This window comes from Anneissia japonica, unplaced genomic scaffold (genome assembly GCF_011630105.1).
Source record: "Anneissia japonica isolate Jap-2015-1 unplaced genomic scaffold, ASM1163010v1 scaffold284860_len1800451_cov186, whole genome shotgun sequence".
NCBI lineage: Eukaryota > Metazoa > Echinodermata > Crinoidea > Comatulida > Comatulidae > Anneissia > Anneissia japonica.
In genome coordinates this window covers 72,207-86,389 of record NW_022706010.1, presented here as the reverse complement: position 1 = coordinate 86,389, position 14,183 = coordinate 72,207, and the positions used below count along the sequence as shown (strand labels likewise).

The 14,183-nt window shown below is 34.8% G+C and overlaps 1 protein-coding gene across 1 annotated transcript; it reads right to left on the bottom strand.

Moving 5' to 3' along the window:
• LOC117106034 lies at positions 1-6,563 on the bottom strand. Its single transcript, XM_033247367.1, has 7 exons — positions 6,305-6,563; positions 5,139-5,400; positions 4,553-4,750; positions 3,574-3,737; positions 1,740-1,846; positions 1,207-1,608; positions 1-957 (listed from the first exon to the last, which is right to left on the bottom strand). Exons 1-7 carry the CDS (start codon positions 6,356-6,358, stop codon positions 843-845), a joined length of 1,302 nt encoding a protein of 433 aa, XP_033103258.1. The 5' UTR covers positions 6,359-6,563; the 3' UTR covers positions 1-842.
• Positions 6,564-14,183: the final 7,620 nt, after the last annotated feature.

Below are 14,183 nucleotides of genomic sequence, written 5' to 3'. Positions count from 1 at the left end.
TATATAATATTGGTTGTTTTAGAATTAAACGAATCATTTATTTTATTTTATACAACAAAAAAACATTGCTATTACAATCGTCACAATGGAACACAATGGAAGAAACAGAAATTCTATGTACAGATGAAGATACATGTGTTTGTTCCTCGGTCATCTTTTCCGCTTTTGACAATTTGTTTTTAAATGTAAGTTATCAACGTAATTTATAGCACTTTAATCTTTACCATACCTACTACATTTTCTCCATCTAAACTTAAACTAAAATATATCATGAATGTTATTTTTAAGCAAAAATCGACAATTTAATCATGCCATAAAATAAACAAAAAACTGTAAAACGCAAATCCATGCACTTGTACGTTTTGTATATGTTCCATTTCTACATTTTAGGCTTAACATCATCAATATTCAGAAGTTAAACTATATCAGTTTAACAAATTTATACTTATATACTGCAGAATACACTTTAAAACGTTTCACTATGAAGACTATCATTATAATGAAATGAACTTTTAAATAATGTAAAAAAATTGTTTTAGCTACATGTAACTAAAAAGGTACGTACTGATTAAGTAAGCGTGGTGTAGATGTAGATTAAGACAGATATGTTTAGCAGCTTATAGGGTGGTATGCAGCAAATTTGATTTATGATAATTACAAATTCAAATGACAAATAACTCAACTGTAAAGGTTTTTGAACAAATTATGTGATTTTAATTGTCCCAGGTTACACACGGGAAACGTACAAAACGCTCACCATGTCTGATTTGAGAATGGATTGGTAGAAAGAATCGTGAAGTAATCATAAATGACAATAGACAAACCATAGGCCTAAGTAGGTTCTAATCCTGCTCCCATCTGCATGCAACTGGAAGTACAACACCTCGATCAGGTCCAGTCTCCATAAAAAGCACTTTCGAAACAATATCATGAACGTCTACTAAGACGGAATCACACCTGTAATCAAACGAAAACATACAAAATGAAGATTATTTTATGTTATGTTTATCAAAGTAAAATATCTATCTAAGATATCTATTATGCATCTATTAAGACAGATATTATTAAAAGAACCATATAAACGACATTATTTTCAGACATGCTCACTCTATTCAAATTTGGTCAAGAAAGATTGGTTTTATCTATTTGGCGTAATATTATTGTTAATTTAAAATCAAGAAAAAAATGTTTACAGGTATCACATACCCTTTGAATTCTATTTCCTTGGCATGACTGCCTGTTATGTCTTTAAGACTATGTTCTTTCCAGCTGTTTTCGCATCCATTCTTAAAAGCATTTTCAGAAATGATAACACTCTGTTGTATCTTAGCCAGTAAATATATGCGTTTCTGATTAGCAACCACGTCAAGATAGTACGAGATTCGGCCATACTTTTTGACGCTGTCCATGTACGAAACTACGTAAGATATCCTTGATTTTGATCCTACATCCATTGAGGACAGTATCTCGCCTTCCCTATGTGATGCCTTCCGTGCTTTTGTTACTTTCATGGCGGTTACGTCTCCGCAATCTAACTTTTTCTTTATCTCCTCTATGTCAAATGTTGAGGCGTAGGATCGTTTGCACCGATATCGATCGTCATAATTTCTGGTTAAAAATGGAAAATAGTAGAACTTGAAAACACAAAGGAACTACTGAAGTACATTTTGAAATTAACTATTCATTTCAATTTACCTGTATATGGAAAATGTATTTTATGTGACTGCAGGTTTACTGACCTTGTGTTATCTTCCAACACTCTACATATGATTGTTTTTACATCTTGGCAGCTCGCTGCTTCTTTCAAACTTCTTGCCCGCTGCAGCAAACTGTAGTTCTTTACGACCTGTTTATTAAAAGAAATTAATTGGACATACATTTGCATTAAATATAACTGCTGTTATTTTTTATATTACCCCCTGTATTTAAATTCTTTCAGTTTAAACCGACCGCGCCGCCTATCTCCGACCTCTATACACTAATATGAAATAGGGCCTACATGATGAGCTAAAATTGCAAAACTAAAATAAATTGATAGTAATTGAATAAGCGTCTTAATACGCAACCCTAATTTAATACCAGACCCCAATTGGTCATTATTTTATTTTACAATTAAATAATCAATTTAAGTTACATTCTATAGATTAAAAACACAATATAGAAAAATTGCATTACCGAACAACTACGACCTCAAAACCTCATAACTGAAATAATTTAATAGTTATTCAAAGAGCATCTTAATACCCAACCACAACCCCAGACCCCAATTAGCCATCATATTATTTTACAATTAAATGAGTTATCAAATTTAAGTTACATTAATTTAAAAACACAATATAGAAAAAGTACATTTCTGAATAATGTTTAATACATGATTTAATTGACAAAGAAAACTCCATACAAAACCCCAACACCCCGTCCTCAAGCAACCAATAAAATTAATTAAAACCCACCCAAATTCACATAAATAGTAAGACTAAAAGACCTTAAAAACGACTAATCACAGCCGCCAGAAGTAAGCACATGATCTACAAACACGCGTGTCGTCCCACGAATGCATTTGTTTGTTCATGTTTTTACACTGTCTTTTTGTGGGAATTTAGAAACAATGTCAAAGGTGCCGGGATTCTTATTCTTTTTTGCCAGAAACACAACAACAACAAACACATACAGTCAACTCAGGGGGTAGGCAGGAACCAAAAAGTGAACTAAATCACTGTAACAAAATTGAGATTCCATAATACCTGAGTAGCAATACATAACAATAAATGTATAGATTTATAAATATAAATAAACTCTTACAGTCAAGAAATCGAATAATTAAAACAATAAAGATCAAACAGTTTAACAAAGCAGAAAAGAAAGAGAAGCGGGGATGAAAAAAGAAAAAACCATCCGATACGCGGCGCAAAAGTAACTAAGCGGAGTGGGATTAATGGAAAGGTGCAATGTAAGTATTATCTAAGACCAGGGGCGGATCCAGAGTTGGGGCACAACATTCCTAGAATAGTAAGTGAGTAGGGCGTATTTCAATACATAACATCTGTCTCTTATACACATCTAGATGTGTATAAGAGACAGAACACATACAGTCAACTCAGGGAGTAGGCAGGAACCAAAAAGTGAACTAAATCACTGTAACAAAGTTGAGATTCCATAATACCTGAGTAGCAATACATAACAATAAATATATAGATTTATAAATATAAATAAACTCTTACAGTCAAGAAATCGAATAATTAAAACAATAAAGATCAAACAGTTTAACAAAGCAGAAAAGAAAGAGAAGCGGGGATGAAAAAAGAAAGAACCATCCGATACGCGGCGCAAAAGTAAGTAAGCGGAGTGGGATTAATGGAAAGGTGCAATGTAAGTATTATCAAAGACCAGGGGGGCGGATCCAGAGTTGGGGCACAACATTCCTAGAATAGTAAGTGAGTAGGGCGTATTTCAATACATAACATTGATATGCATTGAAAATTTAAAATATAGTGGCAAAACGGGGGTGGGGGGCACGATCCCTAATACTGGATCCACGCATGAAGATAGTTAAATATGGAATATGACGTATACCTGCATTCCTATGTCGTTGCTTCGTCCTCTAATGTACTTAATCATCTGCGCACAATTACTCTCAAAGCTGAAACAGCCAAATGCCCATACGGGTCCACCTCTCCTGACCGAATCTACAAGGTGCCTGCACATGTTGTGAACGTGAATTGTGCAGTTTTCTTGTCCTGTAGGTAATATGAAAAGTAAAGAGTCCTTTGTCAGTACATGGATAACAGATATAATGAAGCATTTTAATAGTAAAGATGAAGATCTGAGTGTAATTTGAAATAATGAACTGATTCCAATAAATAATATAGATTCAGTCCGTCATTTTGTTCACCAAAAGCTTGGTTTTTTTGATAGATATGTTAAAGGAATCTATTCAAGTTAACAATAACTCAAAGCCTTTATACTTTTTATGTAGGCCCCTATGAGAATATGTAATTAACTGCTGTAGTGTTAATGTGATATTAATCTTTGTTAAAATATCTTAAGCGATTTCAATGCCAACTTTATAAAATCATGTTAGTATTTATTTTATATTATTGATTTTATTTAAAATGTAATTAACTAACACTTTTAATTCCTGACGCAATACATAGGCCTAGTAGTTATTCTGTAAATATTTTGTTTGAGTATTTGAAAATGTATCGTATGTATGAAAACATGTGTTTTTTCGTGGATATTAATTCAAATTACTAATTCATAACATAATTGTGCCCGAAGGAATTTTAAATATAAATTTTTATTTTTTTTTTTTTAATTTAATACCATATTTCAAAGGGTGACCCATCCAGCATTGCTGATCATTTGGGGCCCTTTCAAACAATACATGAAGTAAAAAACAAGAATCACATAATTACAGACAAATTTATAAAATTCAAATATCAAAGAAAATTTATTAAAATTTGAACATACAGTAATTTAAAAAGTTATAAAAAGAATTAAAAAAGTAATTAAATTTTAGTTTTAAAATAGCAAATAAATTAATAGCACATACCATAATTGGCATCAAAGAGAATGTAAAACATGTGCAGCAGTTCGTCAGCCATTGCCAGATCCTTTGCATCTATATCGTCCTTTGAAAGGGTGTGAATGGCGATGGCCATCATCGAAAAGTGGACATAGTAGTCGTCGGGTAAGATGCCTTTTAACACGACCATCCCATAGTAGCAGAGAAACGAACGAAAGTCTGATGCTAGAATTAAAACAAAAACTAAGTATTATACAATGTACAGTATGAATAATATCCAGTCATTCGGCAGGTGTTGTCAAATTGTGTGGGTATGGTTTTGTTCCTCTACTGGGTTATTATAGATAGGGCCTACGTTGTCAATCAATTTTGTTAACGAAAACAAAATATTGGTTAAAGCATATTTACTATCTCTTGATTGTGTTTAATCAAGTGGCATGTACATTGAGATGTAGAAGGTACTGAGAAACATGAAATCACTTTCATTAACTTTCATTAATTCCTAAAATATTTCGTACAATCTTTGCAGTATTGGCCTACTATTAGGCCTATAGGAATGAATTTCTAAAACATATAATACAACTAGTCATAAATTATACCGGCTAACACTAACCTTTGAAATGGGAAATTTCGTTACTTAGTGAACGAGGACCTGACGTTATATCATTTGTTGGCTTTATTTTCGTCAACCTGCGATTTATTTCCACTAGTCGGTCGCCAATATAGTAAGGCTCTTGTTTATCACGGATCCACATACAAATCATGGCTTTCATGACGCCTAAGCAAGTACCATGTAGGTAGTCTACCAACATGTGAGTTGACACATCTACGTCTTTAGCGAGAGACAGCACAGAGTATCCTTTCACTCCTTTCACCTGTAAAAAATTAAATGAAATTTTATAAGAGATCAGCGGTAGTTTGAAATAGAGGGGGCCCAGAGAGGGACTTACACAGATGGAGGGTCTATACTACCTCAGCCCCACAATGTTGGGGCTGAGGGAAGAAAATTTATGATTATGGAGCCTCTAGAGGCCTGAAATATGGCACTCTTGGACTCAAAGTTTGAGTAGAATTTTCCTCTCTTCTCAATTTTTCTTTAATTTTAAAAAATTTTATTGGGCCGGTTGGGCCCCTCTTGAATTTGCTACTGGATATTCTTGCTCATTCACACACAGTGAGCAAGTTAGCAAGATGTATCAGAAGATACGTTAATTTGTTGACCAACTAAATGAAGATAAATATAAATTTACTGTTATAGTAAATTAAAATAATATTTTATTATTATTGTTTGTAAAAGTTTCATTTTTTTTCTATAGATAATCTAAACAAAAGCTTAGTTTTGGTAGCCTAACAATAATACCTGAAATATAATGTTGCAATAGGCCTATTTTTATTTATTACTGTATTGAATTTCATTATATAAGTTCAAATAGATTAACAAATCAGCGTCGGACGGATTTTGGTTTCCCGTGGCTCTGCTTAAATACATAGTGTATTTTGGTCTCTCTGGCCCAAGTGCACCAGTTTTGCCTATAACAGACAAACAAAACGGTGTACACAGCGAAATATTTGGAAACGCAAGTGCCGCACCAACCACTTTCCTTATCCTTATTTTTCTTATTATTCCAGATTCACTAAATGACAATCTCTGTCAACATTCAAGGGTATTTCTTCATCAACATTTTCGTGATTATATTCGTTAATATTTACGCTCATATACAGATTATTTACATTAAAATAATGCAGTGTAAATATATAACTAGGGTGTACCGTACTTACTGATGCATCTACGTCATCGCTCATTTTAAATGCTTCATGAGCTTGAGTTTTCATCCTCGCATTGGTCCTGGAACATTTGGACCATCATGCCACAGATACACACTTGTGTGACCTCTCCCCTTAGAGACTGAAACTGACTCATCTTCACATAGACCGCAGCCATGTTTTCCACTATGGTGTTCGGTATTCTTTACCAGACTCATCGCCGACACATCCATGGTGGCGGAGAGTAGTTTAAGTCTGAATGTGTTTCCACGAACTTGCACACCTGTTAAAGACAAAAATCATAATAAATCCATTACAATCATTAACCATCCAGGCAAAAATAGGAGCTACAATCCGTATAGGATCAACATCAAGCAAACAATGAGCATGTAGTGCCCAGTGCAGGGGCGTTACACTACCTAGTACTAAGTCAGGGGCGTACCGTGGGGGGGGGGGTGGTCGATGGGTGCGGTCGACCCCCCCCCTTTTTAAAGAAAGTGCCCTTTAAATATGCTCGCTTCACTCACAAATAACGCACCCCACGAATTCTAAAAGGTTCGTTAAATTGCTCCGAGTTCAGCTTTCCCCCTGTGCTTTCGTTTCGAACCCCCCTTAGATTTTTCACCATACGCCCCTGTAAGTGAAGCGTAATGCCAAGTGGATAGGGCCTAACCTTTGACTTAATTATTTTGAATCATCACCAGTGGAGGTGTTTCTTTATACTAAAATCATGGAGGAATAAGTTATTCCTAAATGCTAAATTTACTATCTTAAAAATTATAGTGGTAGTTGCAACAAAAAAAAAAACCATCTAATTTTCTTAAAAAGATTGTGGTGGTAGTTATAGCTTTCTGTCGTGCAACACCTATTAGCTAACAATTTATACTCATCTTTTACACAAATAATGGAAGGTAACATTTAAATAAAAATACCATGAATGAATTCTTTTAAAAGTATACTGTAGTATAAACTTTATGATAGTTATTGAAAAAATGTAATTATTCATTAAAATGATGTATTTTGGTAACATTTCATTATTTACAGTAGAGTCTGATTGAATCTTTGAGATGCTGTAGGGTTTATACTACCCTATATTAATAATATAATTAATTTGCTGTAAGCTAATTCATTGTGGTGATGTCATATAAAAATTATTGTGATATCAGGGATAGAGAAATTGATTTAATCTTTAAAGTAGGCACAAAATATTTTCAAATCTTTTCACGTTACATCTCAGAATGAGTTCCATCACGCTAAAAGCACTTAACTGATAACTCGGCGTCTAGAAGGAGGTCGTTAATATATATATATATATATATATATATCTTTTCTAGCTTAATCACAGCTCCACTAATGTGTGAGCGTTTCAGTCAGTTGTATGAGAGAAAGTGTCCGGCAGGTTAGAACTATGACGCAATGTATATACACTTTTTTCAAAAAATAAGAACACATTTTATAAGAACACTGAGGGTGAAATTGCTTGAAAATTAAGAACAAATTGAGGCTGAGGTAAAATTTTAAATGAGGTTTTTATTTATTTAAATAGAAAACCAAGAAATCTTATATGTACCTTATTTGCTTTAGGTGTGACTATGTTATGTCCTCTCTATATAGAGTACAGTAATATAATATTGTAAAATTATAATTCTCTGTGTTTGAAAAGTGCGTAAAAATAAGAACAAAATAAGAACAATTTGGGTGTGAAATCGGCAAGAAATTTACTGGTTCTTATAAAAAAAAAAAAAAAAGGAAGTGTCCCTACATGGCTAAAAACTTGCAACGGGCTAAACTTTTTATCAAAAATGTTCCTTATAAAAAGAAGTAAATAAACGAAAATACACGCATTTACATTGTTGTAAAAAAAATAAATTGAATTTAAATAAATGAAACTAACCTTTAAACAATTCCTCGAGTTGACTGGCAACATCTAGTGTGACGAAATATTCTGATTTGTCTACATCCGCTTTACAATACTCGCATACTGCTACAGCTAGGTTTTCGCATACCGTGGTGCATGTCCCGCATATGTAATGCTTCTTAAATACATCCTTCTGTCTGAACTCAAAAATCTTTCTCAGATAATATGTAGATTTGAGGTGATGTTCCCGGCGATCTCCCATTGTTCTTCTGGTTTTGGGCATGTGAAGTCTGATGATCTCAAGTATGCTTGATAAAACTTGGTTGGTAGCATTATGCTCCAGACAAAATCCAAGCAAAAGTCCGATGCTATCAACAACAGTGATTCTGGCTCCATCGTACAGAGGACCTGTTTCCGTTGCGTATTTCAATAAGTCAACCCAGGATGAGCTTTGTGTGTCCGCTTCACCTTCACTTGGATGCCAGTTCAAAAATGATCCACCCGCCACTCCATTATCATTATCATTCATCTTGTTTTGAAATTGCCTGAATATACTGGGTTATTTGCAAAGTGTATGTCGCTGATCCGGGAATAAGCTATGGTCAGTTGGTTAGGGGGTTGCTGGTGCTTTTAAAACCATGTGTGAAGGAAGGCTATTTTCACAACAAGGCCAAAATGCGCCAGTTGCCTACTTTTCGCGCGTCTTTTTCCGAAGGATTGTTTGCTATTCAGTGTCAGTTTTCAACCTGTTGGAACGATCAATGGAGAAAATTAGTTTCAATAGCAAATATTCTACATCTTACCGAGATCTTATTTTGCATGTCTAGCAGTACAAAGTTTAATAGACAATCTTTAAATAGCAAGCGTGTAACAGGGGTCTTGGGTCGGGGTGGGGGTGGTCAAAGGTAATAATTTTCCCCGTTAGTAGGTTATAATACCCACCCCACGCCCATATAGAAAAAAATACGGCATACGGCTTATCTTACTTATAATTAGGCAACACACGTGTGTTTGAAACTGTATAAGCATTTTCATTATGGCATCATTTATTACAAACATATTCTTTCACCATTATTACACATTGAGGTCCTTCTTTTAGGTAATACGATCTATCTTGGATTTTCTTGAGTTTGGGACTATTTTGTGTTTAAATTGATCAAAACTCAGGAAATTTGCCTACTATGCGTGCGAAATTTTAGATTTTTAGGCACATTCAGGGGGTGAAAAGGGCATCTTCAAGGGGTGGTGAAAGATTTTCCACAAATGGATATTTTCCCCTTGTCCCCTGGTGGTTACGCCACTTCGGAGAATACCTGGCGGCTTAGATCAAAGGAGCTATTGACAATTTTTGAAGTGCAGAAGGGGTTGCATGGTGTTGTGAGTCTGGTCATTATGATATCTTCCTAAACCGTCAGGGGGCAGTCTTCCTCCTCCAACCCCCCGCCTGTTACGCCACTGGTAAATGCCTAAGTCATCCATCAAAAGTTCGAATGCAGTATTAAAACTAAGTACTGTGGTAAAGTCATGTATATAAGAATTAGAATGAAAGAGTGAGCAAGGTCATCCATCTCAATTTAACCGGATTTGATCAGGGAGTTGTTGTAGTGAACTCGCTGATTTGACGAATTTTTTGAGATATTTGTTTAGAGGCATCTGAGAATGTATATCTATCATGTTACATGTACATGTTTATGTTAATTTATCAACTTACTGTACAATTAAGTACGTTAACGCTGTCAATTAACTTTTCCTTGCGTTCTTTCGCACAGATCTTGGCCTGTTTCATACTATACAGCCTTCTGATCCTGATCCGAAGTCAACCGTTTTCCTATCCGATGAGCGCGTGTGAGAACGCCCGATCGAGATCTAGCGCATTCTTGATCGACCCATGGAGTTATAAAATTAATTATAACTCCATGATCGACCTTGGTATTCAATTAAAGGATTTATTGGTAGTATTATATCAGTACATACCATTTTCTCACTTGGAGGCTGTGAAGAATATAGTTTGAATTTGAAAACTATTTGTTTCAATTTGTTTCTGATTGGAAGTTAATATTTGATCCTTTTTAATTTAAGCTATTCAAAATTTTAAATTGCATTTTATACGTTAATCTTTATTTGGCAGACACGACTTTAAGGCCATAAATCGGTAAGATGACAAACCGTAGGTAAACAAACAACAAACAGTTATGGTAATAGAATACTCGAGCGTCACAGCATGGCGAAGTGCCTGCTCTTATTCATATCGAACTCGGCGAGACGAGTCAATCCGAGACGGTCTGAGTGGAGTTTCATGCCAATGTTTCGTAAGGGAAAAAAATCGCAGGCAGGGATACGACGATGCATTCGTGGCCGGGACTTTCGCATGCATGTGGGCCTGGATTGGGTTTGATTTATTCAGGTAAACAACAAGAATAGCCCACGAAAGTCCAGAAGAAGATTTATTTCCAGTGGGGTCTTTCTGGTGGTGATTGGGCAGTACACCGGGAGACGATGCTAGCTCTTTTCCGAAGAGTGTACTGCGTTCTTTAATGTGCACATGGGCCATAATGCACACGGGACCAACGGCTTAAACGTCTCATCGGAAAGACGATGCGCTATTGTAACTTGTATTTCAGCCCTCTAGCTGAAACACAAGGAGAGGCAGCGATGGGAATTGAACCGGGGACCTAGAGATCTCCACGGTTCAGCGCACACACAGCGGCTACCACCAGATTATCCGACTGAGCTAGCTGCTCTCTCAAAACTGTTCTGTAAAAATTACATCCCCGGCTAAGTCCCCGCTAAGCTAAGTCCATAAAGTAGAATACATATTGAGATAATACAAACAATATCTACTACATATTTTCTAAAAAAAAGGAAAAACAAACTTTCCAGAAAAAAATAATCACATTAAAAAAAAAAAATTATACCATAGAAGGCATGCGGGCCAGGGTAATTAATTAATCATTTTTTATTGAGCCTCATTAATGCATCACAAATAGTGTTTAATTTAATGCATTTTCACAAAACAAATCCTTCTTCACTTTATTTATAGGCTCTATGTAGTATTATTTGATCAAGCGTTGATATCCGATACGGGTGCGTACCTTTGGTCCGAAGGGTCTTTGGTTCGAAGGCTTATTGGTCCGAATTTTAGTGACCTGGTTTTCTAGGAATGTAGTAAAACAAATCTTACAATTTGTGTAGTAAACTAAGGAAGATCACTTTTCAAAAACCATATTCCAAAATGTTTTCCCCAACAACATAATAAGAAAAATACTAGTTTCTCGTTCCCTACCGCATCCATTTTCCCTGCCTCACCAATTTTTTTTTTTTACTTTTAATATATTTCCTTTATTTTGCGAAATGTACGAAAATCTGGCTAACTCAGTAAAATCCTTTTGTTGATCGTTCGTGGATGGGGGAGATGTTCAAGCATTTCCCAGGAAGAATTTCAATTGAACTATTACCAGTAGTATTATGAATTAAAATTCAATATATAGGCCTACATATGGTATGAATCATGTCTAGTGCTGCATTTATGTAGGGATTGCCACCGGAATAACCACTGCAGGCTATTGATAGCCCTACTCAGTTACGGCTATGTAATACATTATCTGATATTGAGCTTCTTGATGTGTACAGTGTGAAGCCTTCAGAAGAAATCTCGCCATTTTCACTTGTAGTTTTTTAAGTCAGTATATTTTTTTGGAATTGCTATGCCAGACTTCATGTACATAATTGAGAAAGCGGGTGAGGGGTGCGGGGAAGGTCCTGTCGTGAAAGGAATTGAACCCCGGGACCCTGCTATTAGAAGTCAAGCATCATACCTATTCAACTCCACTCCACAATTCGTGAGGGAGAAAAAAATTATGTATTTTCTACATATTAAGCAAAATATATATTTATAAACCCGATTAAATAAACCTGAAACCCTAATTTTTTATATTTTTCGGGGGCTTTGCACCTTGGACCACTTTCCAAAACGCTCAACTTTTTTTGATACAGTTTCATAATAAGTAATATGACGTCATCGTTCCCATAGATATGGGCACATCACATTTTTTGTCACAAAATTTGATAGAGTAAAGACAAACCGTTAGGCTTACGTTCCATTCACTTGGAATCATTTTACATGGTTGTCCCAAATTTGTGTTTTCTTATATTTTATTTATTTAATACATTTTTCTATATTTTAATTATATTTACTTCGGACCTTCGGAACAAAGGCCCTTCGAACCAACCTTCGGAGCAATGCACTGACCCTCCGATACACCCTGGTTAAGCCAAACAATATCAAAATCGTGCTGAAAAAAGAGTTAGTTTCACAATTACATTATAAGTAATGCTGTAAAGAAAGTACGGTACAATATAATAATTATGTCAAGCCTTCCAACAGCAGGAAACATATGTCTAAAATAATAAATTGTGAAGAATTAAGCAAGAAAATGTATAGCAGAGTAATATAAAAATGAAACATGATGTATCAGTCTTATTGATGAATTAGTGCTATGCATTCACAGTGTACAAGCACCACAACATGAACTAGATTATGATAGGGGCCGAAATAATATTACTAATAATAATATAAACGATTTATTACGACTTTGTTAGTAGGCAGGCATGCACGACTTGTAACAGACGAATTACCGTAAAAAATGACTAGGCCTAGGCTTAGAACGAAGTCGGACTATTACAAGTTAATGGCTCATTCAATATATATGACCCTAATGGCGCACCATATATAATGCTGTTTATTAGGCAACAAACAAGGCGCGTCGGAAGCTATTTTTGTTGGTCCGGCCAAATATTATATCATCATTGCATTAAACATGACTTCTTTTAATTAGTTTTGTCTTTGTAGCTAAAAAAAAAACAAAACTATTCTATTATATCAATCATTCATACTTGTACTAAATATATCTATAACCATGCATTCATACGTTATCATTTATATTTTTCACCATGGGATTTCATAATAACGTACGTAAAAGGAATAGTTAAACGATTTAACAGTACAAATGATATTTAAAAAATGATGTTTTACACCAGCCAACGTATTACCATACGGCCTGCTCGGTATGTTGCAAAAATACTTGTTTTATAACACGTTTTTTTCTCGAACCAGGGCAAAAGCTCAGTTACAGTTTGTACACATGTATATTGGCTGGCCGGGCCATGTCATCGGGGTTTTTTTAATGAGCAAAAGTGAAATCGACCAGTTTAATGGAATAATAAGTATATTTATAAGTAATAAATAATATAATCAAAATTGCTGATTTTCCCTGGCGTTTGTCCTACCACCCTGAACGGAGCCGTTGTAGGGCCTGAGTTGAACCCCTTTAGAAACGTAGGCCTACCGTACCATATTCTAATATTGACCCTCCACCCAAAGTTGATTCCCCTAATGCTTATTGCTCTACTGAGTATTTATCACCTGGTAGATCTTTCCACATGATGGAAATACCTACATGGTCCTCCTGTCATTAATAAACCAAAAGTTTACTAAATAATAATACTAAATATATACCAGCAGACTGTTGTTTAAAAATCTAACGTATTCATCTAGACATTTAATAGGTTTACTGAAATAATACATAGCACATTGTACCCTGTGTGTTCATAACACATGTTTAATTTAATTAAGAGGCAACATCTTTTTTATATATATTTCACAATATCGATCAAAGTTTACTAAATAATAATACTAAATGTATACCAGCAGACTGTTGTTTAAAAATCTAACGTATTCACCTGGACATTTAATAGGTTTACTGAAATAATGCATAGCACATTGTACCCTGTGTGTTCATAACATATGTTTAATTTAATTAAGAGGCAACATCTTTTTTATATATATTTCACAATATCCATCCACTCGTAAGTATAATATATAGCGCACATACATTGTTATTCACATTGCATTATATGGGCCTAATATGTTCGTGTTTCTTGTACTTCATGGAGGAATAAGCATACTGTACTGTATTCTGTGTATACATAACACATGTTTTGTTTATATTAAAATACTGTCATCATTTTATAGCAAAA

Bases quoted from the DNA above. Each gene is read 5' to 3' on its own strand.
- LOC117106034 (XM_033247367.1), bottom strand. From the start codon at position 6,358: ATGAAAACTCAAGCTCATGAAGCATTTAAAATGAGCGATGACGTAGAT. The intron at 4,751-5,138 runs GTTAGTGTTAGC...TTTTAATTCTAG, and splicing joins CGAAATTTCCCATTTCAAAG to CATCAGACTTTCGTTCGTTT. The intron at 958-1,206 runs GTATGTGATACC...GTTTGATTACAG, and splicing joins AAGGAAATAGAATTCAAAGG to GTGTGATTCCGTCTTAGTAG.